The 25,324-nt window shown below is 45.3% G+C and overlaps 2 protein-coding genes across 2 annotated transcripts; one reads left to right on the forward strand and one right to left on the reverse strand.

Annotated features, from left to right (window-relative positions):
- Positions 1-18: 18 nt before the first annotated feature.
- On the forward strand, positions 19-16,170 carry GATC (glutamyl-tRNA amidotransferase subunit C). Its single transcript, XM_040350162.1, has 5 exons — positions 19-184; positions 357-404; positions 15,557-15,726; positions 15,797-15,900; positions 15,986-16,170. Exons 1-5 carry the CDS (start codon positions 110-112, stop codon positions 16,042-16,044), a joined length of 456 nt encoding a protein of 151 aa, XP_040206096.1. The 5' UTR covers positions 19-109; the 3' UTR covers positions 16,045-16,170.
- On the reverse strand, positions 16,071-24,534 carry SRSF9 (serine and arginine rich splicing factor 9). Its single transcript, XM_040350153.1, has 4 exons — positions 24,137-24,534; positions 23,801-23,967; positions 16,830-17,002; positions 16,071-16,749 (listed from the first exon to the last, which is right to left on the reverse strand). The coding sequence occupies exons 1-4, from the start codon at positions 24,346-24,348 to the stop codon at positions 16,600-16,602; spliced, it is 702 nt and encodes a 233-aa protein (XP_040206087.1). The 5' UTR covers positions 24,349-24,534; the 3' UTR covers positions 16,071-16,599.
- Between the last annotated feature and the right edge of the window lie 790 nt (positions 24,535-25,324).

A 25,324-nucleotide genomic window follows, 5' to 3' on the forward strand; every position in this document is an offset into this window, starting at 1 on the left:
CATACCCAGCAATGTCTCCTGTGCCCTCTCTAAAGATGGCTGCTCTTTGCTCAAGGTCACGTCAGCCGTCGCGCCGCTGTTGGCGTCACTGGAAGGCGACCCTGTGAAAATGTGGGTGCAGAAGGCAGCTGTGAGACAGTGGAGGACGGCTGGGTTTGTACGCCTCCTGTCCTCGCAGAGTAAGGTATAGGAGTGCTCACTGTCCTCCAGCTGATCAGAGACTACAAGTTCCAGGGGGCCTCTGTGCACAGTGTGATGGAGAACCTGCTGGGACCTGTAGTGCCCGAGCAGCTGGATATTATACCTAGGATGTAATGAATGTTGGCAATAAACAATATGATTTTCATCCTCTGAAGGTGCCGCAGAATCCGACGTGGAGAATTGAGCCCGAGCCACAATCACAGGTATATATGGGATTTGTATTGTGATGACTCCCGAGCCACAATCACAGGTATATATGGGATTTGTATTGTGACGGCTCCTGAGCCACAATCACAGGTATATGGGGTTTGTATTGTGACGGCTCCTGAGCCACAATCACAGGTATATATGGGATTTGTATTGTGAGGACTCCTGAGCCACAATCACAGGTATATATGGGATTTGTATTGTGAGGACTCCTGAGCCACAATCACAGGTGTATATGGGATTTGTATTGTGATGACTCCTGAGCCACAATCACAGGTGTATATGGGATTTGTATTGTGAGGACTCCTGAGCCACAATCACAGGTATATATGGGGTTTGTATTGTGATGACTCCTGAGCCACAATCACAGGTATATATGGGATTTGTATTGTGAGGACTCCTGAGCCACAATCACAGGTGTATATGGGATTTGTATTGTGATGACTCCTGAGCCACAAGCACAGGTGTATATGGGATTTGTATTGTGATGGCTCCTGAGCCACAATCACAGGTATATGTGGGATTTGTATTGTGACGGCTCCTGAGCCACAATCACAGGTATATGGGAATTGTATTGGGACGGCTCCTGAGCCACAATCACAGGTATATGGGATTTGTATTGGGACGGCTCCTGAGCCACAATCACAGGTGTATATGGGATTTGTATTGTGATGACTCCTGAGCCACAATCACAGGTATATATGGGATTTGTATTGTGAGGACTCCTGAGCCACAATCACAGGTGTATATGGGATTTGTATTGTGATGACTCCTGAGCCACAATCACAGGTATATGGGGTTTGTATTGTGACGGCTCCTGAGCCACAATCACAGGTATATATGGGATTTGTATTGTGATGACTCCTGAGCCACAATCACAGGTATATATGGGATTTGTATTGTGAGGACTCCTGAGCCACAATAACAGGTATATATGGGATTTGTATTGTGACGGCTCCTGAGCCACAATCACAGGTATATATGGGATTTGTATTGTGAGGACTCCTGAGCCACAATCACAGGTGTATATGGGATTTGTATTGTGATGACTCCTGAGCCACAATCACAGGTATATGGGGTTTGTATTGTGACGGCTCCTGAGCCACAATCACAGGTGTATATGGGATTTGTATTGTGATGACTCCTGAGCCACAATCACAGGTATATGGGATTTGTATTGGGACGGCTCCTGAGCCACAATCACAGGTGTGTGTATATATGGGATTTGTATTGTGACGGCTCCTGAGCCACAATCACAGGTATATATGGGATTTGTATTGTGATGACTCCTGAGCCACAATCACAGGTATATATGGGATTTGTATTGTGAGGACTCCTGAGCCACAATCACAGGTATATATGGGATTTGTATTGTGAGGACTCCTGAGCCACAATCACAGGTATATATGGGATTTGTATTGTGATGACTCCTGAGCCACAATCACAGGTATATATGGGATTTGTATTGTGAGGACTCCTGAGCCACAATCACAGGTGTATATGGGATTTGTATTGTGATGACTCCTGAGCCACAATCACAGGTATATATGGGATTTGTATTGTGAGGACTCCTGAGCCACAATCACAGGTGTATATGGGATTTGTATTGTGATGACTCCTGAGCCACAATCACAGGTATATGGGGTTTGTATTGTGACGGCTCCTGAGCCACAATCACAGGTATATATGGGATTTGTATTGTGATGACTCCTGAGCCACAATCACAGGTATATATGGGATTTGTATTGTGAGGACTCCTGAGCCACAATCACAGGTGTATATGGGATTTGTATTGTGATGACTCCTGAGCCACAATCACAGGTATATGGGGTTTGTATTGTGACGGCTCCTGAGCCACAATCACAGGTGTATATGGGATTTGTATTGTGATGACTCCTGAGCCACAATCACAGGTGTATATGGGGTTTGTATTGTGAGGACTCCTGAGCCACAATCACAGGTATATGGGGTTTGTATTGTGATGACTCCTGAGCCACAATCACAGGTATATGGGGTTTGTATTGTGACGGCTCCTGAGCCACAATCACAGGTATATATGGGATTTGTATTGTGAGGACTCCTGAGCCACAATCACAGGTATATATGGGATTTGTATTGTGAGGACTCCTGAGCCACAATCACAGGTGTATATGGGATTTGTATTGTGATGACTCCTGAGCCACAATCACAGGTATATGGGGTTTGTATTGTGAGGACTCCTGAGCCACAATCACAGGTATATGTGGGATTTGTATTGTGACGGCTCCTGAGCCACAATCACAGGTATATGTGGGATTTGTATTGTGACGGCTCCTGAGCCACAATCACAGGTATATGGGAATTGTATTGGGACGGCTCCTGAGCCACAATCACAGGTATATGGGATTTGTATTGGGACGGCTCCTGAGCCACAATCACAGGTGTGTGTATATATGGGATTTGTATTGTGACGGCTCCTGAGCCACAATCACAGGTATATATGGGATTTGTATTGTGATGACTCCTGAGCCACAATCACAGGTATATATGGGATTTGTATTGTGAGGACTCCTGAGCCACAATCACAGGTATATATGGGATTTGTATTGTGACGGCTCCTGAGCCACAATCACAGGTATATATGGGATTTGTATTGTGAGGACTCCTGAGCCACAATCACAGGTATATATGGGATTTGTATTGTGAGGACTCCTGAGCCACAATCACAGGTGTATATGGGATTTGTATTGTGATGACTCCTGAGCCACAATCACAGGTGTATATGGGATTTGTATTGTGATGACTCCTGAGCCACAATCACAGGTGTATATGGGATTTGTATTGTGAGGACTCCTGAGCCACAATCACAGGTGTGTATGGGGTTTGTATTGCGACGGCTCCTGAGCCACAATCACAGGTATATATGGGATTTGTATTGTGATGACTCCTGAGCCACAATCACAGGTATATATGGGATTTGTATTGTGAGGACTCCTGAGCCACAATCACAGGTGTGTATATATGGGATTTGTATTGTGACTGCTCCTGAGCCACAATCACAGGTTCATTTTCAGCTTTAAAGATTTAACAGAATAGTAGGTCTGGATGACCGTATAAGATGAATTCATAGTGCTGTGTACATCTGGGCGAGACACATGCACACATCAAATGCAGTATTAGCAAGATGGTTCATTTAAAGCTGAACTGCATAAATAATATTTAACCGTTTCCCCCTCATGTTATCATTTTTCACACGTGTTAAAATTGTCATTTTTGGCTTAAATTATTTAAAGCTCCAGAATATTGTATAGTGTGTACTTGCCTGAATCCAAAGTTTCTGTTGCCTGCATGAGTCAATTCTAACAGTTTTTCTGGACACAACTGCCCCACACGCTATGCATGCAGAACAAGCTGCACTTTTAACAGCCTTAAGGGTTTACAGCCACTTAAATTTGATTGCTATCACACCGGGACTAACAAGCCCCTATATCAGTGATGGCGAACCTTGGCACTCCAGACGTTTTGAAACTACATTTCCCATGATGCTCTTGAACTTTGCAGTGTAGAGGAGCATCATAGGAAATGTAGTGCCAAAACATCTGGGGTGCCAAGGTTTGCCATCACTGCCCTATGTGATATAATTTGGGCAGGTGACAGCTTCTTTATGAAGACATCAGGGATCTATTTGTCCCCTAATGTCTCCCCTGCTCCAACTGACCAATGACGGGTGCACTCGGGTCAACTGTGCACCTGGCTTTGCTGCACAGAGAAGGTAAAAAGCCTTTAGAACCACTTTAAGGTAAACCACCTTCTGAATGCAGCTCCCCCTTATACTTACCTGAGCCCCATCTCAATACAGTAATGTGCATGAGGAGCAGTAGCTCTCCTGGGTCTCTCTCTTCATGGGCTCACATAGCAGCAGAAGCCCATTGGCTCCTGTTGCTGTCAACCATAGCCAATGAGTAGATAGCAGGGGCAAATGGGCCATTAAATGGACACACAAACCGTGGCTCAGGTGCAAGCCTGCTCAAGTGGCCCCATAGCAAAAAAAAAAGAGGATTGGGGCTGCTTTATGCAAAACCATTACATAGAGCAGGTAAGTATAAGGCCTTATGCACACTGGAGCTGCTGTTTTTGGCTTTGGATGTTTTTTTTTCTGCAGTCAATAAACTCCCCAGCATCTTATGCTATGTCTCCATGCATAAATAGGCTATTGGCAGCAGTTTTTGGCAGGACTTTTTCAGCTGAAAAAATGCTCTAAGGGCCCTTTCACACGGGGCGGATCAGTAATGAACCGTGAACCTCCGTATGCTCAGCGGGGATCGCTCCTTTGATCCCCGCTGAGCCGGCGGATGACATGGCGGTCCCTGTCTTTTCTCCACTCTCCCCTATGGGGGATCAGATGAACACGGACCGTATGTCGGTGTTCATCCGATGACGCAAGAAAAAAAAATAGGGTTTTCTTCCGTCTGCAGAATTGGAGCATTACGGAGGCGGACAAGATCGGGTGTCAGCGGATATTCATCCGCTGACACCCGCAATCTCATAGGGACCAATGTATGTCCCTTTTTTCATCCGCAAACGGATGGATGGAAAAAGCGGACATACAGTCCGCAGGTGTGAAAGCGACCCAACTCTGAGAAAAACTAAAAACCACTTAAAAACGCAGCTATTCGGCATTTTTCAGCGTTTTTGAACCATAAGCTTTTATGGGAGTATAGTCTTACTAAAGAAAACGCTACTACAAAAACACTGAAACTCACTCTACAGCCAACGTTACTGGCTTTTTTTTATATATAAATATAATATATATATATATATATATATATAAACGTCTAGCAGGCGTAACATGTTTGTTATTTAAAAAAAAGAAAAAATTCCTTTAGATTCACTTTAAGACAACCATTTCCCATACCCCTGTATATAGCCTTTCCTAGGATACGCATCTAAAAGTTTTTTTTGAATTATCAATGCTCCCTGCTGACACCACAAACTGTGCACGGGGGTTCCACATCCTTACTGCTCTAACTGTAAAGAACCCCTACGCAATTCGAGATTTTCCTAGCTTGTGACGGAAAATATTAATTATATGAAGACAGGAGGCGAGTATCTTATGCATTATCTTTCTTTACTAATGCTCATAGCAGAAATACAGTAAAACATTTATTGTAACTTAAAAAATTCAAAGAACTACCCTTCCCAGCAGTCCCTGTGCCAACGTAGCCCCTCCTAGACCGTAACCTATATAAGGGACTGTCTGAGGTAACCTATTCCTCTTTCTTCGTGCGAATTAGCGTAAACAGGAACCGAAAGTCCATTTAGACATCTCCGTGGCTGCCGGGAACCTTCCGACCGGAACACGACATCCGATCTGGAGGGAACGAAAAGGACAAGGCCAACACGGACCAACTTCATCCAGACCAACTTCATCCCAACGGGGGACTGTAGGAAACCCAAACCATTCGGAGCCGACCGGTCAGTTGTCTTCAGGAACATGGACCAACGGATTCAGTCAACGGCATCCCGACTCCGGATCTGGAACGTAGTAGGAGCCTCCATTTTTGGTCTGCGGTGAACTAAACCCATGGATCGAAATGGAACAGCAATCCCAACGGGGCTAGTGAAAACGAACTCCCGGGACGTATCAGCCTCTGACTTGCAGGGTGCGTGGTTCAACAGCCTTCGGTACCGGATTCGGTCAACGGCATCCCGACTCCGGATCTGGAACGCAGTAGGAACCTCCATTTTTGGTCTGCGATGAACTAAAACCCATGGGTCGAAACGGAACAGCCATCTCAACTCCCGGGGCGTATCAGCCTCCGATTTGCAGGATGCGTGGTTCAACAGCCTAGAACGAGAGAGAGACAACACCGTGATAGGGTTGGGTCGGGAGGGAAGATACTCGCCTCCTGTCTTCATATAATTAATATTTTCCGTCACAAGCTAGGAAAATCTCGAATTATATATCAGACAGGAGGCTCATATCTTATGCAAGTTCAAAGCTATAACAATGTATATATAAATGATAACAATCGGAACAACTACAAACTGATACAGATATGTGTTCCTCCGGTCTGAAGCAGAATTGGCGGAAGGTGATCGGGACGACCAGTCCGCCGCTAGCCGTAAGTCCTAGAGGGAGTCGTTCGAGGTGACGACCTTAGTGATGGGCACCTAATGGGGTTATGTCAAACCTTATCCTTTCCATGACTGACCGTGCCCCTCTGGTTAGCGTAGCCGCGAAATCCAGAAATTGAGGTTTAACGTAGGAAATAAGGGATTGGGAGAATTGCGAAGATCGCAGCGGGACCGTCAAGGGCTCGTAAGCCTGTATAGAGCGGAGCACGCATAGTTGTGGATGCGCGGGGAAGAACGGGTAGAAAGCCGATGGAAGACCCCTCGCTGGTTTACACATGATGGAAAAAACCTGACTCACTGAGATGAGACCCGACGCCTGGCTATGTCCCACGTCGTGAAGCCTGACGCACGTAAGACGGAGTCAGACACGAGAGGGCAGTAAGCTGGAAGGACAATAACCTCAGGACAGAGTGAGATTGTCCCCCCCAGTCCGAGCGCATGGTCAGGACCTAGGTCACATCCCAAGAGTGCTGATACTTTGGGCGTGGAGTGCGTTGAAACTTAACGCCTGTCAAAGTCAATACACCCATGGATGTTCACCCACCGGTAGTAAGACTACAAGGGAGCGGTAGGCTAGAGTCGCAAAGCGATAGACGTTAAGGGAGCCATAGGACCTCCCGGATTCAAAAGAGTCCATCAGATAGTTGGTCACTACAGGCAGACGCCTGAACAGGCCAACCTGTCCTTGATCACACCAACTAGAGTCCCCAGTTAGATCGAGATGTCGATCTAGCCTCGGGGACCAGGCCCAAGCAAGGAGACCCCAGCTGAACTTTTAAGATCGCTGTCCGCGACCGGCACCCAGAAGCCACCCAAGCGGGGCGAGGTAGGATGAGCGCCGTGAGTAGAGGGTGCAGATCCCTGTTCGGGACTGGCAAGGAGATGAGGGGGGTGAGTAAACAACCCGGGGAGATCCACCGACATCCCCAGAAGGAGGGGAAGCCTTGGTTACATCGGCCACCGCAGAGTGAACCGCACGACTGATGTTCTCATGTCTGTAATGTGAAGGAGGACCCTGAGGGTCAGACGAATGGGTCCATAGTTTTTAGCAAGGATCCCATAGGTGAGCGAGGGCCAGGAGCATTGACCGGCGAAGCCGCCAATCGCCGGAATCGGTTGGGTAACGAGAATTCCAATCCGCCATCATATTGGAAGTGCCTGGGGCATATTCCGCAACCGGAACGAAGTTGCGTTCCAGGTATAAGTGCCAGAAGTCTTTGGAAGATCCGCTAGGATTCTGGATCTGGGACCCCCCCAAGTGATTGACATACTGGACCGCGGTTACGTTGTCCATGCGCAAGAACACACAGTAGTTGGACGTGTGTGGTAGCAGAGTCCTGACGGCAAGAAGGTCGCCAGGAGTTCTACGTGTTGACATGCAGCAGAGACTCCGCTGCGGACCAAGTCCCTCTTGCGGACGAGGGACCGCACCGAGCACCCCAGCCAGGTCCAGCATGGCTTCTGTGTCCAAAGCGACTTCGTCTGCACAGTGAAGCCCCTAGCGAAGACGCAGGGCCCTGAGTCTCTGGAGGGCTCGATAATGAAGGGGGGGGGGGCCGGAAAAATGGTCTGGATTAACGCCGATAACAGGCCGACTAGGCGAGCCAATCCGCGTAAGGGGACCCGTAGTTTGCCCAGTAAGATATTGATCTCTTGCAGATGGCGGTCAATTGGTCATGGGTAGCCGAAGGACCGCTCGGCTGGTGTCCACCAAGAACCCGAAAAACTCTATCCCCCTGCGATGGGGAGAGGATAGATCCCTGTGATCTATGGGGAGTTGTCCGGGAGGCGTGTTCGCTCGCCAGGCGAGGAGGACGAGCCGTTAAGAGTAGGTCGTCCAAGTAGATAACCAACCTCACCCCTCTGAACCGCAGAGGTGAGATTTTACCGCAGGGCGATAACCGCCACCCTTACCTGGCCAGGAAGATGGTACTGAGGAAGCCCGGAGCCCTACCGACTTGTAATATCTTTATCCGCGTGATCCCGAGTAGCATGCCCTCGGTGGTATGGCCGGGGTCTGATTCGGCTAGGTGGAACCGCTGGGGATCAAGTCTCATTGAGATTGAGCGGCGGTGTCCTGTCGGACACGTAGTGTTCGTGCATCCCAGGAGGCAACTGCCCGTTGGGCCCAGCCCCTGAGTTGAGCTGGGTCGAACGGTAGTTCAGCGGTAGTAGTCTGTTCGCTAAGGCGTAGGCTGTGGTGATAGGACCAAAAGGTCTAAGACCCTGGCCTGAATGGTCCGAAAGGACCTCTCTATTCCCTTCTTGGGATACTTCCCGTGTTTGGTGAGATACCTCCAGAGTATGGGGTCCACCCCGGGAGTATGCACAATCTTATTTGGCAATGGAAGGGGGTAGAACGCCCTCAATTTATTTCGGTGGGGTTTACCGACCGATGTCCGGGTCCAGTATTGATATATTGGGCCACCTCGGGTAGAGGTGCCCAGTCACCGGAGTGAGGATGGCAATCGCCCCCGGATCGACAATGGCTCTCCATGAGAGTCCAATAATGTTCCACCCTGGTACACAGGGTTGGCGTCGTCATGAAGCGCCATGTGCCCACTGCTCAAATAATAATCATCATCATCCTCATCATCTTCATCCTCAGACTCAAAGGTGTTAGCCGCCTCGGACGACTCTGGAAGAGTCCACGAATGGGTCTGGCTTAGTCCGTCTAGCGGATCGCTGCCTCTGCCTGTGCATCTCCCCGAGGCTCGGGGGTCGATCGGAGTCTGGGAGAGCAGTGGGTCGGCAGTCCTGGTGGGGTACTGCCTGGGGCATGTTATTTACTTCCCCTGCCGGGGAGTCGGGGGCCACAGAAATGTGGCGGTGTTTTGTAGACACCTAGTCCCTCTTAGGGGCGGTAAACCGTTGCCGGATGGTCCGGACATAGGGGGTGCAGGCGGGTTGGGATAACCAACGCCAGGGCGGCCCGGACGGATCTACCGATCAGGTTTTAGAAACCTGTGATAAAATTATTTATTGGTATAATTTATTTATTTATTTGTATAATTTATACATTTCTTTGTATATTAAAATATTTATTTATTTATTTATTTGTTCAGTAGAGTACATGCCAGGGAAATAAATTCCCCAGAGACATAAACCGATGATTAGTATGATATTTATTTAATAATATATTCATTTATTAATATAATATGATCTATATTTATAAAATATACATCATATATTTTGTCATATCAAATTAATCATATAATATTATATATAATATATACCCATAAAATACTTATTCACCAATATATGTATTATTATTTATTTATTAAACGTATTCATTTGTTTGTGACAGTACAGTGAGGGGAGTGATTCCCCACAACAATGGAGCCAAGCATGAGGACCCGCGTCCTGTGCCTTGTATCGCACGCCGCACACTGGCGTAGCAATGCAGGGGGAGCGAGGTCCTGGCTCATTTAAAATTATGTAATTTATTTATTTATTATATACATTTATTTTATTTAATTATTCATTGAGATTTGAATATTTAAATTATTTAATTTATTTATTTAAATTTTGATTATTTAGAATATTTCATTCAATTATTGGAAACCTGAAGGAAAAGAAAATATATATATTTATTTATATATTTTGATCTCGACTTGGAATGATGTACTGCCATCTAGTGGTCGAAATGAGATCTCTCATCCTCCTGTGAGGTTACACTGCCATCTACTGGCTGCAAATATGAAGGAACAGCAGCAGGTTCCTGACGAGATTTCAGCTCCAGAGGCGAAGTCTCGCGAGACTACGGCCTCTGGAGTCTCTATTGGTCCGAGGGGTGAGGGACGGAGCGGTCGATGAGAATTGCTCTTTCCCGTCCCGCTCGGAGACTGGGGGAGGGGGGGGGGGCGCCTCCCGTTACCGAGAGAGGCACCGTTGTGACGGCGAGGAGCGGCCGCGGCGGAAAATCCGCCCCCCAACCTAAACTGTATGCATTGAAATGGATTGTAGGAGTGAGGCAAGGTTCGTTCCCTCACTCATACAAGATTATCACTGTGAGGGGAGAAACTCCCCACTACAAGACTAGACATGCGGAACCGCATTCCAAGCCCTGCCCCGCACGCCGCACACTGTCGGAGTGATGCAGGGGGGGAGAAGAAGGGAGGTAGGAAAAAAAGCGCCAATGTGTTTAAATGGCGCCGTCCTACCTCCAGTCAGAAACTGTGCCGAGTGTGCTAGAGCGCACAGCCCAACCGGGAGCCGGGAATGGAGTACAAAGCAAGGGGACAAACAAAGAAAAAACGAGCAACGGGTTTTCAGAGAATAACCATTAAAAAGCGCAATAATGAGCTCAATAATTGTACAAAAATGTACACAGTAGCGGAGAGCTGCGTCCCCTACAAAAGGATGTTACATACCAAACGACATCCATAAAATTACATTTAAAATTAACATTAAATTAAAATACAATAAATAAAGGCGCACCGTAGATAGTGAAAAACTATCCACAATGCCACAGATGTCTATATTATACATCAGATATTAAAGAACAAACACATTGGAATACTTATCTCTGCCATGAGCAGAAAGAAAGAGGAATAGGTTACCTCAGACAGTCCCTTATATAGATTACGGTCTAGGAGGGGCTACGTTGGCCCAGGGACTGCTGGGAAGGGTAGTTCTTTGAATTTTTTAAGTTACAATAAATGTTTTACTGTATTTCTGCTATGAGCATTAGTAAAGAAAGATAATGCATAAGATATGAGCCTCCTGTCTGATATATAATTTACAATTAAACTGCTTCTCATCCAAACTCATTGAGGCTTGGTTCACATTGGTGTGATGCGGGAAACCCTGCAAATCCACTGCATCACACCTGACTCGCAGCCTTATGTGAACCACTGGGAGTGTCAAAACAAAGATGATGACACCTCCAGAATGGTATCGTAGTGCGAACTGTAGATTCTGATAGGAATCGAATTGCATTGGTGTGCTGTGCGACATCGTATGTGAACTGTGCCTCAGGCTCAGTTCACATTGGTGCACTTTCAGACATTACATGTGATTCATGCCGCACTACTGTGCAAATCGCATGCGATGAAAATTCAGCCATAGCTTGTATGGCTGAATTTGCATTGCATTCGGACCAGAGTCATGCAGGAGCCTTTTTTTTGGCACCAGAATCGGATGGCATGGGTGTTCACGCTCTCAGATTCCTGTCTGAATTGACAGTTCACACTGCAATATGAGAGACCGATTTGGGGGTGTCATTAACTTTGACACTCCTAGCGGTTCGCATAAAGGCAGTGTGACCTGCCTGCGAGTCAGGTGCAATGTGGGAACTCGCAGGGTTTCCCGCATCACGCCAATGTGAACCGAGCCCGAGTGCCCACGCTGCTCCTTCTTCTCTTCCCACAAGGCAGAGGCAGCAGTGAGGGCCATTGTCTCCTGATTTCAGTTTTATCCTGTGAGGGGTGGGACTGGGCCATAGTTAGGGTTGCCACCTCATGCCTTTAAACCCGAACATATGAGGTGCTGAAGCTCATTTATTGCAAATAAAGCACCAAGTGAGTTTACCACCTTAAAGGAGTTCTCTGACCTAAAACTTTTAACCCCCGCTGTGCCCGGGCTGTAAAACTATACTAAATAAACTTTCACTTACCTGCCTACGATCCCCCGTTGTTCCGATATCGCCGTCCCGTTCTCCGGTCCCGGTCTCTTCCGCTTCCTGTGTGTCGGTGACTCATAGTGCGCTCAGCCTATCAGCGGCCGCAGCAATGTCCCGTCGCGGCCGCTGATAGGCTGAGCGCACTATGAGTCACCGACACACAGGAAGCGGAAGAGACCGGGACCGGAGAACGGGACGGCGATATCGGAACAACGGGGGATCGTAGGCAGGTAAGTGAAAGTTTATTTTGTATAGTTTTACAGCCCGGGCACAGCGGGGGTTAAAAGTTTTAGGTCAGAGAACTCCTTTAATCAGCCACAGAACTTGTGTAATTAATATGTTTGGTTTTAGGCTAGGTTCACACTGCTGCGAATTCAAAATTTTGCGATTTTTACAGTGATTTCACGGCCGCGATTTCAGGGAATGCCAGTCTATAGAGCTAAATTTGCATCGCACATGGATCAAACTCGCACAGGACCCTTTTTTCCTGCAGCTTATATTCGCAACGCATTGATGTGAACAGCACTAATGTTAAGCTATGTAAATTTAAATGACTTGTGAATTTGAGAAATCACAATAGAATTCGCAGCAGTGGGAACCTAGCCATAAAGGGATGTGGTAGCAACCCTAGCCATACCGTGTGTGTCTATGGACACACACAGCCTAGCTCAGGAGCGAACCCACAAGTCTACCACCATAGCAAGCGCTTGCTATGTGGCAGACGCACAAGAGGCGGAGGTTCGAGGTCACTGCGCGAGTAAATAACGTTATTTTAAGAAAAGAAAGCTGCACCTTTAGAACAGCTTTAAATTCAACTAGGGTAAGTGCTTGGAATTTCTTGGTAGCCTCATGCAAACCTTTGTGCACAGGCACCTGGAGTTTGACAGGCAAGTGTCGCAGTACACATGTGCTGATACTAGAAAGTAGATGCCACAACTACACAGTCCATTCAGCAAGTAGGGGATTATGCTCTGTACTGTGTGGTAGAGGTGTCTGGATTATAATACTGGCCTCCTACGAGTGCGTTTAGCTTAAAAATTACCTTTTAGTTTGAATCTACAGTCGGCTGTGAGTGTGTATACTAAAACAAACATTACAGGTTCCTTTTATAGCAATGTATTTTCCAAAGTTCTGCTTTTGCATAGGATACAATTCTATGTTCAACTGAACTTTCAATTAATCAGCCCAAATTATTCCAATTGCAATAAAATAAAAAGGTGTAGAAAGTCTTGTGATTTATTTTTAAAGTAACTACAGCCTAATGCTGGCCATACACTCCACGGAAAATCGTCCAAAAGAACTTTCGAAAAACTAAAGTTCTTTCGTGAGTGCAAACGATAGTGCAATCATGTAATGGGCGATTAATCGTTCAGTGGACATAAAAAAAAAAAAAAAAAAAATGGTTCGTTTTTTTTTACATATACCTAGTGCAGAAAGTTCGGACGGGAACACATTAACCTTCCGATTTATCGTTCGTTCGGCAGAAAATTTCCAAACTTGTCCTTCGTTTTTTCGGCTCAAAAACGTCCAAACAATTTTTGATTTTGTGCCCATTAACTGGCCGAAAAACGAAGGATCTTTCTTTACGACCGAATTTTCGTATAGTGTATGGCCAGCATTAATATAAAAATGTTTCCTCTGCAGAGAAGGGCCCTTTCTCTCTGAAGAAGCAGTCTCCCTGCAGAAGGCATGAGCTCCAACTCTGCAGAAAGACCATTCTTCCAGAGTCCTTCTCTTTAACATACTGGCAGGGGAAAGGCTTTTCTGCTCCGGCTATAGCTACTTTCTAAGTTTTTAAATTGTAGGCTCTGAGAAGGCCCCTCGGTTTCCTCCTGTATTGTAATGTTTTCCCCAACCTTGTAAAGCACTGCACAAACTGTTGGCACTATATAAATCCTGTATAATAATACATCTGGACATTTCCCACTGAAAGTTTGAGCTTTAAAGTAGATCTAAACTACCAGGAGGAATCTTAAAATGTTGGGTTCCCTGTAGCTTTTGCCATAATGTGCTAGTACAGTATATGCAGCATATTAGCACAATATGGCCAACGTTTACACTTGCAGAAAACCATTCCGGCAGGGAGAAACATCCATACAGTCTCTGGCCAAAAAAGAAAAGTCTGTCAGGGTTTTGTTACAGTTTCACTTTAAAGGAAACATCAGGCCAAAGCTCTATTGGCCATACTTCTCCTGTGGGTCACAAGAGTACACTTCGTTCTGCACTCAACCAACAGCAGGCTAAAGTGTGTCGGTCAGACTCTGAAGGGATCCCAACTTTAATGTCAGAGGATCCACCCAAATGCCTAACCGGCAGCTTACTCAGTCTCTCAACCCACTGCTGAGAGACTGAGGCAGCTGCTCCTACCCCTCCACAGTCCAGTGCTGGAGGGACAGAGCTGATGACTGACTGCCACTGCCCTCTTTTCGCCTCTAAGACCAAGAACTGAGTGATCAGTGGTCTTAGAGGTGACAGCTACGAAAAGTATGATTGCATTTAAAAAAAAAAAAAAAAAACTTTTAATAGTGTCACTTTTATGCCTATTACAAGGAATGTAAACAGCCCTTGTAATAGAAGAAATATTTACACTAAAATGCAATATTTTTTTTTAAAGTCCCGTTAAGAGCCATGGGCGAAAGAAATGTTTTGTTGTTGCTTCTGCCCTGCAATGGTATGGGACGGGTGGAGGCCATTTTCCCCTCACTCATCTCCATACCTAACAGGAGGCGATCGCCGGCAGCTCCGGTAAGTGGCGGGGGTCCTCTCCCACCGCTAATAAGTGATCTTGCGGCGAATCTGCCACAGAAACCACTTTTATCTGAAAGCAGACCGCCCACTGAAGAAGAGGATACCGGGGTTATGATAGCTAGCTGCTGCCAAAACTATACTCTCAAAGTACGGACGTACAACGACGGCGGGCGTAAGTGGATAAGGCCCACTGTCCTTAGGTTTACAGCAGATAGCTTTTCCTCTTAAGGGGTAGCTGCATAATTTAAGGCTACAGTTTTCAATACCGATAGCCTAACCCGATTATAGTAGGAAAATGATTCCACTTGCATTTCATAGTTCCTAGACAGATATATTTACATACTAGTATGAATTTGCTTTTCCCCTAAAAATCCTTGCAGTAAATATAGTCAATTATAGAAAGGCATCCCCCAACAAAACTAGCTTTACATCAAGAGAATGCCAATGTGCTGCCTTCCCACAGTTTATTTATTGCATTTTGCAGTTATTATACATGACCAAATTTACTGCACCAACTCGCAATGCAAGTTATCATGCGTTATCCATCCATAGGTCACATAAGCTGGTATCCAAGCAATTCCGGCAATCCATTTTCACAAATTCTCTGAAATTCCAAGAAATACAATTTCATAACTAGTTTTTTTTTTGTGCAATTCCCAGGACAGCCATGTCACTCCAGAGGTCATCGATCATCTAGAGCGGTTAGCACTTGTAGACTTCCGGAATCAAGAGGGAGTAATGCGCCTGCAGAGTGCAGTTAATTTTGCAAATCAGCTCCACAGTGTGAACACCGATGGCATAGAGCCACTTGTCTCTGTGTTAGAGGACAGGTAAGCATCAACAGCTCGATTGGGACAGTTGGTTCATGTACATAATGACCATCTTGTTTTCTTCCTGTAGGGCATTGTATATAAGAAGTGATACGGTTACATCTGGCAGTTGCTCAGAAAAACTACTTCAGAACGCCAGCTCAGTAGTTGAAGATTATTTTGTAGCGCCTCCAGGTATAAAAAAAAAAAAAAAAACTTGAGATTGGCAAAATGCTTATATTTAAAAAAAAACACACAATAATGTTCGTTCTACCAACAGGAAATATTCCCTTACCCCAGAAGGAAAATAACTACGTATCCTCCAAAGGAGATGACTGAAGGGGAAAACAGGCAAAGAATACACCTTTTGGAAATCTCACTGTTTTATTAGGACAGCTACAGATGTTTACTTTAACTGAAACACTTTCATAATAAAAAGGAAAAAATAAACACATACAAACTTGATTGAGGAGGATTAAAAGTTATTTCAAATAATATCGTTCTAACAAATTGAGGGGGAAAAGGTCTATATATAAAGGACAAACATGTACCTTCCCTTATGTTTGCCCCGTGCCACAACATTCCACATTTTAGTTTTTTTTATACCCCATAGAGCCATCATTCACTGTCACTGCACACTTATGCAAAGAACATCAGACCAGGCACAATACCGTCTGTTGCCTTTTAAAAGATGACAAAACGTAAAAGAAAACAAGTACATCTGATGCAAAGATCACACTTTCCTTTAAAAAAAAGAAAGAAAAAAAAAAAATTAAAAATAAAAAGTAGGGGCAGAAATAATGGTATAAAAGATAATGAACTCCATCAGTTGTGGAATGTAAGAGCAGATGGTCTTCAGATTTGATTTTATAGAAAGTGTCCCTGTGTGGCAGCTCAGTACTGTCGGAAGGGGGAGGCATAACGAGGAGAACGACGAGCTTGATAAGGAGAATCACGACCTCTAGAACGGGAACGGGAGCGGGATCTGGATCGCGAGTAACTGGCATTTCTTTCTGCACACACGCGAATATAAGAAGTTTCACCCTACAAGAGAAAAATAAGGTTATACACGATCAACTGCATGCATTGTTTTGTTTTTTTGTGGTAATGCAGCCACCGCTTACTTCATGAGACCGAAATTTAGTGTCATCCAGTTTCCTCAAAGCGTATTCCATGTCTTCTTTGCGTATAAATTCCACTATTCCCATTCCATCTTTGTGTACATCAGCATAACAGACATCTCCAGCTTCTCTCATATGATCCTTCAAATCCTGCCAGCTCCCTGATGGCGGAAGACCTACAATATAGATTATAAAAAAGCTGGTCTTTAATCACAAGGAATCTCTACATTCACAGTATTATAGGATTAATATGTAAAGTAGACCTGGGACAGACAATGGGCAAGGCCATTTGACCACCTTCCTGTTATGCAGACTCGCAGGCATCACTGAACTTGTATGCACATTGGAGAAGGTAGAAGACACCAAACACATCCTAGCTCAGCAACACAAGTACCAAAGCAAAAAGGCATGATAGCCTGTCAACTAGCACTTTCAAAAGGAAAGGTCAGGAATGCTTACTAGGGTTGTCCCGATACCAGTATCGGTACCGAGTATTTGCGGGAGCCTATCGCAAATCCGCCGCTACCGCGTTAATCGCCGTGCGGCGAACATTGCAGGCATCTTTAGTTTGAATAGCTGTTTTGCCCGCCGCGCATAGACACTCCCCCTTGGACGGATCTGTCCAATCCCGAGCAAGGTGGAGTGTCCTTTACACGGCGTGGCGGGGAAAACAGCTATTCAAACGAAAGCTGCCTGTACTGTTCGCCGCACAGTGATTAACGCGGCGGCATCATCATTAGGTATGGGGGACATGGCTGCATATGGGGGACGACGACGACATGGCTGCATATGGGGGACGACGACGACGACATGGCTGCATATGGGGGGGGGGGGGCGACGACGACATGGCTGCATATGGGGGGGGGGGGACGGGCGACATGGCTGCATATGGGGGGGACGGGCGACATGGCTGCATATGGGGGGGACGGGCGACATATGGAACGGGCGACATGGCTGCATATGGGGGGGACGGGCGACATATGGAACGGGCGACATGGCTGCATATGGGGGGGACGGGCGACATGGCTGCATTTGTGGGGGGACATGGCTGCATTTGTGGGGGGACATGGCTGCATTTGTGGGGGGACGGGGGGGGACACATTTTAAAAAAAGTATCGGTACTTGTACTCGGTCCTAAAAAAGTGGTATCGGGACAACCCTAATGCTTACATATTATACTTAAACAAAAACGCAAATATACACACAAGTTGATGTTCTAACCACGGTCAAACAGTTAATCTTGTAAACCACATTCATGAATTTAGCTGAAAGGAATTTGTGAACATTATTTCGATGAGAATTTCACATTTGTAAAAGTGTTGGAATGCATATGGCGGCATCGCACATGCGCACACCAGTGGGTAAGCCAAATGTGATGGGTCGCCATATGTGATGAAACACCACAAACAGCAATTCGGTCACTATGAGGTAAAACGGACCCCCATTTGTGGGCTTTCCTTCCTTGTTGAATCACTAAAACAGGAAGTGAAAGGAAATCTCTCCATTGGGGATGAAGGGGCCCAGCTTTTCAAACGGTGCCAGAAATATGTAGAATGCCAAGCTACACCAGAATGCCGTCTTGCAGCTTACCATTACTCACTGAACATTAGGGCAGAATGGGGACCACCTCCACCTTGGAGTCAGCTGCTTGGAGGCTACAAAAACCTGCCTTCCACAACACTGACACCAAGGAGAGAGCAAGTGAGCCACCCACTCCTACTGGATCTCCTTACCCTCCTCTCTGACTTCTAAGTCACTAGCCCATACCAAGCATGCACCAACTGCCTTTCCCAATCCACATGCATGTTCCGGTTTAGAACCTAAAGTTTTGGAGCAACAAACAGTTAATTACAGCCAGTGCCTACTGAAAAGAACACAGCGCTGTGGTATGTGTACATCTCTGAGCAGCTGCATGACTGTTAAACCAGCTTGATTGCTTGGTTCTACCACCCGCTCCCTAGTCCACACGAACAAACTCAAGTGTGATGCTGGTCATAAACAGCTTACATTTTGGCCAAATCCAGCTGAATATGTCATTATTCCAGCTGTGGGTGGGCCTATCAGAATCACCTTGCTCCATAAACATCAATTTTGTTCCAATTGACTTTTTGAAAGACAAGTGTCAGCCAAACAGTGGCTGTATCCAGACAGATGCAGACACTGTTAAAAAGGTGCCTGCTCAAAAATAGCCGGGGGGGGGGGGGGGGGATCTTTGTGTGTATGGCCAACTTAAGTCTTTATACAGACAAAATGCATTAGCAGCAACCCGAGTCCAACTACAGCAACCGCCCCCCTATTTTCCTCAGCAAGACCTTCTTGTATGAACACATACATAGTTATGTGATGTGTTACATGCAGAACAAACATACATGTTAGGGGGCAATATGAAGCCGCCTATACGAAAGTGCATTTTTATCAGCTATCCCCAAGTCAAGAGACACTGACAGCATCTACTTGCCAGTGTTCTTAAAGAGGAACTGCAGTCTGCCCACATAATTGGTAATAAAAACCTCTTTGCCATTCTGAAGCTTCCCTCCAACCACTTTGAATATTTTATATATACTGCAGAAATCTCCCTCCACTTGGTCTGGCTGCAACCATTTTAACTGGTCAGCTGAAGTTGCTGCCTGTTCACTTCCTGGATTTACACACACACCTGCAGCTCTCGTTGGCCCTCTTACAACCAACCCCCCCCCCCCCCCCCTTCTTGGCAAACGCTCACAAGAGTGAGAGCTGTGCATGATGTCAAGTCTGGGATAATGACCAGACAAGAAACAGGAAGTGGGCTGTATAAGGTATTTACTGGCAGAAAAAAAAATCTATCCAAAGTTAAAACAAGGGCATAAGATTTAATAGATGGAGAGTTAAAAAAAAAAAAATACTTAAAACATGCAAAAAATTACAAAAAAATTTGGTATATAGTAATAAATTCAGACATTACTTTTTTTACTTTGGTTAGAAATTAAAACTTAAAATCTGACTGGCTGTAGGTGCCAATACTAAAAACAATGAAAAAAAGTAACAGAAGTTCTTTCTCCAGTATTGAAGGTTTTTTTTTTTTTTTTGCATTTTGAATGCGAGATTTAGGGCGTACAATTAAGGGGTTGTTTACTAATGCAGACTTATTACATTTGAATGCAGCGCTACTCAAAGACATGCCTTTGAATGCAAAACCTGCTGAGCCTGTAATGTGAATATCAATAGGACTTACTGTAGCAAAAGAAACAGAAAGCAAAACGGGTCATATGGCCTCAGAATGGTCACCCATACTACACTATTAAAGTAAGGCTCGGTTTACATATATGCGAATCGGGTGAAGTTTTAACCATATCCGATTTGCACAACGTGAATCAGACTGGCTTTAAACTGCCAGGTGTTTTTTCACCTTAAGGCATAGGATGCATTAGGGTGCATAAACACAAGCCTTTACAACCCCTTTAACAAACAGTAAGAGCTTTTAAAACAAGCTCTTGCTGACCCCCCTCACTGCATGCATGGTGAAAGAATTTGCAAAGATGACAGGCTTAGGGTTCAGTTGGCCTCATGCACATGGACATATTGGAGAATATAAAGTAAAATACACCCAGAAGCCACAGGCATATATAAGAAGGTCCAAGTGTAAACATTGGTGCAGATGCATGGCCCTGAATTTAGACTGTCCTTGCCTAGGGGCATATGTCTGAAAATGTAACTTAAGGAGGGAAGTATAAATAACCCTGTGACACTCCTACGCAGTGTGCACAGTCTCTTGTAACCAAAAATGACCTACAGAAAAAGGGGTTAGTGTAAAGATAAATAATCTGAACACAAGAAAATGTACACAGGTGCATCTGATCCACTTTCAGACCCTATTCACAGGGTTTGTGGCCCAATCCTGACATCCTGTGTGGGGGGGGGGGGGGGGGGGGGGTTAGGTTATGTGTTTGATGCGAGTGACAATGTTGTCTTTTTATGTGGTGATGGCTGTAGGAATATTCAAATTTAAGTACTTGTGCATTGTTACAGATTTTCAATAAAGCCATTTTTGTACTTTTAACCCCTTGATGCCAATTTAGTCTATAGGTAACCGCCTTTTCTTGTGTCCTTTTTCTTTATGTCTAAAAGTTTGCCCAAGTTTAAGCTAGGAGTCGCGTATACCCACATACAGCTGTATCGTGCAATTCATTGTACATGAGGCTGTATGCAACACCAGTGGTTCCCAGGTGGTAAAATGCAACCCAATAAATCCATATATGAGCCCCAATAGCGCCTGCCAGACTGCCAAAATTCTGTTCTCCACAGAAAAAAAAAAAATGAGTAAAGGAGATGCGATTCCATTGCCTCTTGTGAAATTGAAGATGAAGGTCTTCACAATGCCTTTAGATACAGAAGTGAATGAGACCTTTGTTAAAGCACTTTTACTGCTCAAATCAGAAAAGATTAAAGTAGAAGTCCAGTTTAAATCTATTTAGGCTTAAACCTGCTCCTATCCCCATTCTAAGCCCTATACTAATTAGCCGATAAAGGAATGATGTGTATATTTACCTAATGGTGCTCTGGGTTCGGTCACGTGATCAGCTTCCAGTGCCAGTTTCAGGGGAGAGAAGGGACAGCGGACATCCCATGTCTATGGGTGACATCACTGCCCAGGCACTGCAGCTGTTGTCACTGCTTCCTCTGCACTAAAGCTGGCGACATCATGTGACTGGACCACTTTTAAAATAAGTATATACCATCTTTCCTTACAGTATGGGTGTCCAACCTTGGTCCTCCAGCTGTTGCAGAACTACAAGTCCCATGGGGGCATTTCAAAGCAGAGAGTTACAAGTATGACTCCCAAAAGCAGAGGCAAGATGGGAATAGTTTGGCAACAGCTGGAGGGCCACGGGTTGAGCACCCATGCTTTACCGTAGTGATTCTCAAACTCTGTGCCGTGGGAGTTTTGAAAAATATTTAAAATTGCTACCTTTTTGAAACCTTGAACATAATTAAAAATTTCAATGGTAAATCAATGTTGCAAAAGTTAAAAAGTAACATAAAAACGCAATCTGTCAGTATGTCATTCATTGGTTCCTCTGGTAATGTGAGAATTGTGCGAGATCTCAGGATGACTTGATCGCTCTAATTCAATTATAATAGAGACCGTCCCATTTGTTGACTTTGGAGCCTCGCTTCAATCTGATTTGCGCTGAAAAGCAGGCACATCCTTCACAATAAATTAAAAATTATATATGTAAAAATAAATAAGTGAATTTTTTTAGATGTTTTTGGTCAAGACAAAGTTTGAGAAACTCCGCTTTACAGGATAGTTAGTATAGGGTTTTGAATAGGAGTGGGAGAAGGTTCAAAGTGATCACCTTGTAAAGCAACCCATTCAGTATAAAATAGAAATGTAAGGGAAAACGCGTGTGTGTGTGTGTGTATATATATATATATATATATATATATATATACACACACACACACATATATATATATATATATACACACATCTATACACACACACACGTTTGTCTTTTATAAGCGAGAACATTTCCTCCGTTCTCAGCTGCATAAGAGCTGGGGAGAGGAGAAGCAACAGAACACATCAAGCTTCCCAGTGAATGGCTGTGCAGAGGAGGCGTGTCAGGACAAAATCGGATCATCCGATTCCTCCTGTATTGTAACTGTCTGCCCTCATGTTGTAAAGTGCTCTGCAAACTGTTGGCGCAATATAAATCCTGTATAATAATAATAATAATAATAATAATAATAATAATAAGAGGAGAGTACACTGAGTTTCCAGCGTGGCTAGAGAACTGACCATGTTGTGCTCTCCTGCTTAGCGTGGTCAGTTTTTATTAGGAAAGCAGGGGGGGACTGGCAGGAACACCAGGGATTTCCTGCAAAGGAAGCAATACAAAGAACAGGATACGTTCTCATACAAGTACAGCAAGATCATATCAGAAGTGTTGGGGTAACAAACACTAGTTTAGACTAGACTTATAGGTAAGGTTGATCCGGGGAAAAACTGATTGCCTCTCAGGGGGATCAGGACGGAATTTTTTCCCCCCCGTTGTAGCAAAATTGGATCATGCTTTGCTGGGATTTTTCGCTTTGCTCAGGATCAACTGTGGGTATAGGATTGTATGATATTTTGTATTTATTTTTATAGTTGAACTGGATGGATTTGTCTTTTTTCAACCAGATTATGTAATTTATACTTTAATCAAGCTGTAAAAACACTTTAAACAAACCCTCATCGGCCTCTGTATCTAAGGGCATTGTGAAGACAATCATCAATTACAGAAGAGGTGATGAAATCTCCTTTACCCCATTGTTTTCCGTGGAGATTTAGACCAAATGTTTACTTTAATCTGCATAGTCTGGACACGGGCTCATTGTAAATGTATTGTAAGGGTGCTCAACCGGCGGCCCTCCAGGTGTTGCAGAACTACAAATCCCATGAGGCATTGCAAGGCCCAGAGGCGATTAAGTTCGCATGTGCTGCGCTATAAAAAAGTTTTCATTCATTCAAGGCCAAGTTACAAGCATGACTCTCAAAGGCATGATGGGAATTGTAGTTCCGCAACAGCTGGAGGGCCACAGGTTGAGCACCTATGCTGTATTGGAACTGTACCATCGGCCTTCGTGTTGTAAAGTGCACAAACCGTTGGGCGCTATATAAATCCTGTATAATAATAATAATGTAAAACCATACAATGAGATCTGTACCATTAGAGCCAAAAGGTAGCGCACTCACATCTTGGGTTGTATACATAATCAGTGCCATTGACTACTATGGAATGTGACCTGTGTGTAGGCCCATACACAGAATTGTACATAAAGAGGTGGGCAATTGTAGAGTTATCTGTGGTGTGATCAGCCTGCCATGGTTGTGGCCCAGCTCCTTTGTGTGATAAAGACACGGATCTGATCAATGAGCTTGCATTGATTGGTCAGCTGTAATCGGTGGGGTGCTCTCAGCCTATCACATACACACACACAGCGCCTACCTGATACAAGGACCCGGTACTCCGATCTCCGGGATGGGGGGCCGTTTCTTCCTCGAGGTCCGCCATAACCGCCTCCGGGCCCTCTGTTAGATCGCGGGAACTCCACCCGTAACCGACAAGATCCGAACTCGTATCCGTTCCGCCCGAACACGGCATCTTCCGCATCCCTGGGAGAAGAAGGCAGAGCTAAGTCACAGAGTCCCACATGGGAGGGAGTCCCCTCCCCCCACCGCCTCTCCCGCCATCCCCGACTACAAACTCTCCATGTGCGCCCTTCATCCCAAACAACCGCCCCCCACCACCGCCCGATCCCACACCGCTCTGCTCCCTTCTCACCTCGGGTCCTGGAAGCTGATAAAGGCGAATGGAGCGGCGGCACCGCCGCGGTTCTTTAATTCGACGGTGCGGATTCGGCCGTATCGATGGAAGAGCTCCTCCAGCTCCTTTTCCCGCACATCGGACGGCAGATTCCCGACGTAAATCCGCCCATCCCCAGTGTTCCGTCCATCCCCGGAGCCCCGTCCGCTCTCACGCTCCCAGCTAGACATCCTTACGCTTCCTGTGACCGGCCGCGCAGAGCACGGCGGGAGAGCACCGGATGTAGCTGAGAGCGGAAGTGCTGGCGAGAGCGCGCGTTATTGTGGGAGGTGGCCGCGGGAACGCGACAGAGGAAGAAGAATGGCACAAAGACTGTGGTCGGCGGCTGAGGGGAGACTGAGAACCAGTCTGGCCACCTGGGCTGTTAGTCCTGAGGGGGCGGACGCACAAAGGCCCGCTCTTCGGGTGATTTAGAGGAGGGCCAATTCTAAGAAATGTGGGCTGACTGGCTGGCTCAACATGAAAAAGGAAGGTCTTGCGGCCATCTTTAAAATAAAAATGCTCAGGAAAAGCCTAAGCTGACACCTTATCTTCTGGACCATTTTTGTACATAATGGTGGGGTGACTGAAATCTGAAGATCCCACATGCTATGGGAATGTGGTATGGGAGTGCCCTGTCACACCTTGTGCAATCCTGAGATTTCACAGGAAACTACCTCGAGGTCCTGTTAGATCAACCTACCTACCAAAACCATGTGAATGCTTTTATAAATCTGATATTGTGGGACCTCCTACACACTACAATATCAGAACATTTTTTTTCCATGATAGTCTCTAGGGTTGCACCGATGCCACTTTTTTAAGAACGAGTAGAAGTACCAATCTTTTTTTTTTAATTTTTTATTTTTTTTTCAAGTTTTGGTTGCATTAATTTGCAGCACTGATAGGTGGCACTGATGAGTATATATTTTTTTATTTTACAATGTTATTCATACAGTTTTAGTTTTGGTGTTTTTTTTTGTTTGTTTTTTCAATTTAAAGTGGAGCTTCCCCCTAAAAAAAAAAGTTCTAACAATACATTGAGAAGACTGATTACACTGCGGGTATGCTGCTTTTTGTACATACCTCGTTATCGCCGATTCATCCCTCGGCTTCCGGGTATGATTCTTGCGGGTCTGGGCGTTCCTAGTTGATTGACGTTCCCCC

This window comes from Rana temporaria, chromosome 1, assembly GCF_905171775.1.
Source record: "Rana temporaria chromosome 1, aRanTem1.1, whole genome shotgun sequence".
Lineage (NCBI taxonomy): Eukaryota > Metazoa > Chordata > Amphibia > Anura > Ranidae > Rana > Rana temporaria.

Coding starts and splice junctions, on each gene's coding strand:
- GATC (XM_040350162.1), top strand. CDS start 110: ATGTGGGTGCAGAAGGCAGCTGTGAGACAGTGGAGGACGGCTGGGTTT. Junction 405..15,556: donor AGCCCGAGCCACAATCACAG/GTATATATGGGA, acceptor TGCAATTCCCAG/GACAGCCATGTCACTCCAGA. Junction 15,727..15,796: donor GTCTCTGTGTTAGAGGACAG/GTAAGCATCAAC, acceptor TTCTTCCTGTAG/GGCATTGTATATAAGAAGTG.
- SRSF9 (XM_040350153.1), bottom strand. CDS start 24,348: ATGTCTAGCTGGGAGCGTGAGAGCGGACGGGGCTCCGGGGATGGACGG. Junction 23,968..24,136: donor ATCAGCTTCCAGGACCCGAG/GTGAGAAGGGAG, acceptor TTCTTCTCCCAG/GGATGCGGAAGATGCCGTGT. Junction 17,003..23,800: donor GTACCGGGTCCTTGTATCAG/GTAGGCGCTGTG, acceptor TCTATATTGTAG/GTCTTCCGCCATCAGGGAGC.